General features: G+C 40.6%; 1 protein-coding gene across 1 annotated transcript; it reads left to right on the top strand.

Annotated features, from left to right (window-relative positions):
* The first annotated feature begins 363 nt into the window (after positions 1-363).
* Positions 364-909, top strand: LOC138879355 (uncharacterized). Its single transcript, XM_070158966.1, has one exon. The coding sequence runs from the start codon at positions 364-366 to the stop codon at positions 907-909; it is 546 nt and encodes a 181-aa protein (XP_070015067.1).
* The last annotated feature ends 4,271 nt before the right edge of the window (positions 910-5,180 follow it).

The following is a 5,180-nucleotide window of genomic DNA, read 5'->3' on the forward strand; positions in this document are numbered from 1 at the left end:
AAAATGTCGAAACAAGTTGGATAGAGGATTGTCAAAAAGCTTTTGACAGGATCAAGGAGTACTTGTCCACACTACCAGTTCTGGTCCTGCCAGAACCTGGACGACCTTTGCTACTCTATCTATCTGTATTAGATGGAGCCTTCGGATGTGTTTTGGGACAACATGACGAGACAAGAAGAAAGGAGCAAGCCATATATTACCTGAGTAATAAGTTCACACCTTATGAAGCACGGTACTTTCTGCTTGAACGCATTTGTTGTGCTTTGACCTGGAAAACTCAGAAATTGAGGCATTACTTCTATGACTATACTACATACCTCATATCTAGGATGGACCCTCTGAAGTACATATTCCAAAAAAGCCATGCCGACTAGAAAGTTGGCCAAATGGCAGATACTGTTAAGTGAGTTCGATATTGTCTACATAACTCAAAAGGTGGTCATATGGCAAGCATTGGCAGTTCACCTTGCTGAAAATCTAGTGGGAGGAGCATACGAACCTTTGAAGACGTATTTTCCTGATGAAGAAGTATCATTTGTAGGAGAAGACATTACCGAAGCATACGACAGTTGGAGGATGTTCTTTGATGGAGCTGCTAATTTCAGAAGAGTGGGCATTAGAGCAGTTTTGGTATCAGAAATGGGTGAACATTATCCGGTATCTACTAAACTCAGATTTCCCTGCACCAACAACATGGCAGAGTATGAAGCCTATGTACTAGGGCTCAACGTGGTAGTCGATATGAACATTCAAGAGTTGCTAGTAATCGGTGATTTAGATTTGCTTGTGCATCAGGTACAAGGAGAGTGGGTTACCAAGAATTCCAAGATACTGTCATATCTACACCATGTGCAGGAATTAAGAAAGAGGTTCACGAAGATAGAAGTCCGACATGTGCCTAAAATTTAGAATGAGTTTGCCGATGCATTGGCCACCTTGTCATCTATGATACAACATCCGGATAAGAATTATATTGATCCCATTCCAGTGAAGATCCATAATCAACCGACATATTGTGCTCATGTTGAAGAAGAAACAGATGGAAAGCCTTGGTTCTATGACATCAAGGAATATTTATCAAAAGGAGAATATCCGGAGCATGCAAATCACACTCAGAAGCACACACTCCGGAGATGGTCCAATCACTTCTTCCACAGGAGGAAACTTATACAGGAGAACTCCTGATTTGGGTTTGCTAAGATGTGTCGATGCGAAGGAAGCTTCTAAGCTACTTGAGGATGTACATGATGGGACTTGTGGCCCGCACATGAATGGTTTCGTCTTGGCTAAGAAGATACTTAGGGCCGGTTACTTTTGGAGGACCATGGAAATGGATAGCATACAGTATGTCCGCAAATGCTTTCAATGCTAGGTGCATGCGGATATGATAAAAGTGCCGCCAAATGAGCTCAATGCAACAAGCTCTCCTTGGCCATTCACCGCCTGGGGAATGGATGTTATTGGTCTGTTTGAGCCCACTGCTTCAAACAGACACAGGTTTATTCTGGTAGCCATTGATTACTTCACAAAATGGGTAGAAGCGGCATCTTACAAAGCCGTAACCAAGATAGTTGTCGCAGATTTTGTCAAGGATCAAATTGTTTGCCGATTCGGAGTTCCCGAGTCCATTATTAGTGATAATGCCGCCAACCTCAACAGTAATCTAATGAAAGCCATGTGTGAAACTTTTAAAATCAAGCACAAGAATTCCACAACCTACAGACCTCAGATGAATGGAGTCGTAGAAGCCGCCAATAAAAACATCAAGAAGATACTAAGGAAGATGGTAGAGACCACAAACAATGGCATGAGAAGCTACCTTTTACTTTATTGGGATACCGCACTACAGTTCGCACATCAACCGGAGCAACTCCGTACATGTTGGTTTATGGTATCTAGGCCGTAATTCTAGCCGAGGTAAAGATTCTTTCTTTAAGAATCATACAGGAAGTTGAACTCAGCGATGTAGAGTGGATAAGGAGCCACTATGAACAATTGACCCTTATCGATAGAAAGAGGATGAACGCAGTGCATCACAGCCAACTTTATCATAACAGAATGTCCAGAGCTTTCAACAAAAGGGTCAAACCAAGGCAATTTGTACCAGGACAGTTGGTGCTGAAGAAGATCTTCCCTCATCAAGATGAAGCCAAAGGGAAATTCTCTCCCAACTAGCAAGTTCCGTACATGGTTCACAGGGTGCTAACAGGAGGAGCACTCATACTTGCAGAAATGGATGGAGAAATCTGGCCAAAACCAATCAATTCAGATGCAGTCAAGAGATACTATGCTTAGATTATTTACATTTCCTCATTTGATGTAATTGAACTACGCTTGACCTGATTCCCATTTAAGAGGAGATACGTAGGCAGCCTTATGGGTTCGGTCATATTATAATAAAATTTCCATTTCCCCAAGATCAGAAACTGGGGCAAAATTTTGAGGAGGACCCTCAAAATTCCGGAGCAAGTCCAGTCGACGCCATCGCATGCCAAAAAGTTAGAAATTGGTTAAGAAACTGGGGCAGAATTTTGAGGACTCTCAAAATTTCGAAGAAGGTTCAGCAAGGCCTATTATCTGCAAACAGTCAAAAGATCATCTACCAAACTGGGGCAGAATTTTGAGGAGGACCCTCAAAATTCCAATTTAAGAGAGCTGTAGTGTCTTTGAGATGTGTTACAGTCACTAGTTCATCTAAAAATCACTTGATATATCAAAACGTATCTAAAATGACTCTATTTTTATCAATAAGTGCATATTTTCAAAAACTCTATTTCCGTGATAGTCAGGTGTTACCCAGGGAAACTCGAAAAGGCCTCCAGAACGGAGAAAAGAAATGCCAGCAAAAGAAGGCACGAACCAACCTCCCCTCACAAAACTTACAATTTTTCTCTGAACGCAAGCATATCTGACGTAGCGATAGCATCCGCAAATATATACACGTAGCAAGATTACTATCAATCAGGCCATTAGACACAAAATATATCTCTAGCTATGACATATACTACTCTTATTTGCTATTTGTTCTCTGCATGAAGCTAATCCTTGCCTCCACATTTGCATGAGGCTAATCCTTGCCTCCACGTTTGCATGAGGCTAATCCTTGCCTCCATACTTGCATGAGGCTAATCCTTGCCTCCATATCCGCATGAGGCTAATCTCTGCCTCCATATTTGCATGAGGCTAATCCTTGCCTCCATATTTGTATGAGGCTAATTGTCACACCTCCTTTTTACATCACCCCCGTAAGGTGATGTATAAAGGAGTTTTTCCAATTAAAGGACAATCGAAACGGGATTTATTGATAAAAGTTTCAGAGTCGCCACTTGGGATAATTTATGATGTGCCAAGTCACCGGTTCAAATCCCGAATCGAAGAAAAGATTGACTCAATTTAACAGTCCGCGAACCAAAAATCCGAGTAAGGAATTCTATTAACCCGGGAGAAGGTGTTAGGCATTCCTGAGTTCTGTGGTTCTAGCATGGTCGCTCAACTGTTATATTCGGCTTAATTATTTGATTTTAAAACACTTTTAAACCTATGTGCATTTTAGCTTTAAACCGCTTTTAAATATTTTAAGAAAGATTTCAATGTCATCTAAAACACGCCTTTGGACCACGCCTGTCACGCCCCAAAACCGAGGGGCGCGATCGGCGCTCGACCGGGCAGCCCCAGCAAAGCGGACCTGGGTGCCTTTCCTATTCCATGTGTTACCCCACGTTTCCATTTCCCATTAACCAAGTGAAATAGCCATTTATAAATTTAAACACATTCTTACGAGATTTACACAGCATACATAGTTACTTAGCGTGGTTTACAAGTTATACTGCCCAAAATACATAAGTACATAACCCACATTTCCTGTCTACGGAGCCTCTAGGGATACAAAAGAGTGATACAATACTTGCCGGTAACAAGGCTCCGGCTATACCTTACACCAAAAACCAAAACAAGACTCCGAAATAAAAAGCGGTATGAGCCACGCAAGGCCCCGAGAGGAAAAGGGCTCACCAATGCTTCTGGCGGAAAGTGAAGGGGAGCTACGGTCGGTGGACTGGAGTACCTGCTATGGATCCACCTACAATCATAACACGAATGTAGCGCCCCCGGCAAAAGGGACGTCAGCACATTTGAATTGTACTGGTATGTATGAACAAACTTGCCCTAAGTAAACTCAAACCATACACAAGTAACAAGTAGTCATGGAACCAACAATCAAATACACATGAAAGAAAACCATCAAGCCAAACAAGTTACAATCTCTCCATTTCCCCTTCAACATTTTCACATCAATGATTTCACAACTTTCTCATATTTTCATTTCAATAGTGATTTCGATCACTTTTCCACCTTTATTACCTCAGCCACCCTTATCACCACAACCCACACCTTATTACTTCGTGTTGCGGCGCGCAACCCGATCCCTCCGAACAATCACAATTCACAAACAACACAACAACAACAACAACAACAACAACAATTCACAAAGATCAACAACAACAATTCTCAAAGAATTTCTATAGCCATAAACACTATTTCCATCATATTCAACAACTCATATGCATTTTATGTCACCGCGATAATTGCCAATACAAGCCATATATGTTCTTACCACAGTTGTTCCAACTGCATCATTTACGATTTCCTTCCATCATTTGTTTCTCAACTCTTACCACATAACACATTCACAATCACACATTTGGTTTATTGCCAATTACGTACACCATTATATCGGGAGACTTAACCACGATCAATCAAATCATACCAATCACAAGAATTCCACAAATAATCCACGTAGATATTACATACCAAATATTCGTACACCAAACAAAGTGATTTACAAAGGTCAAAGTTAGTCATACATACCTTTCTTGATCTTTCCTTTAATTACTACGATATTCCGGAAATTCTAGCAACTTCAATCTATTTTGAGACATAACAAAATTTGAACACAAATTAGGAAGATATTCATAATTCTAGCTCATTTGAGAATTTTATCAATTACTAGTTGTGCATCTTGATTTCAAATCTCTTTTACAAGATTCCCTTCATTTCCCAACCCAATCTTTACTTGTTTATATTCAACAATCTTCCCACAAACCTAATTTGTACATGCATGAATAATGAATGCTCTCACATCCAAGAATCATCTTACTAAATACCCATTTCTAGTTAGATCT

This window comes from Nicotiana sylvestris, chromosome 10 (genome assembly GCF_000393655.2).
Source record: "Nicotiana sylvestris chromosome 10, ASM39365v2, whole genome shotgun sequence".
In the NCBI taxonomy this organism is placed as follows: domain Eukaryota; kingdom Viridiplantae; phylum Streptophyta; class Magnoliopsida; order Solanales; family Solanaceae; genus Nicotiana; species Nicotiana sylvestris.

Bases quoted from the DNA above. Each gene is read 5' to 3' on its own strand.
- LOC138879355 (XM_070158966.1), top strand. From the start codon at position 364: ATGCCGACTAGAAAGTTGGCCAAATGGCAGATACTGTTAAGTGAGTTC.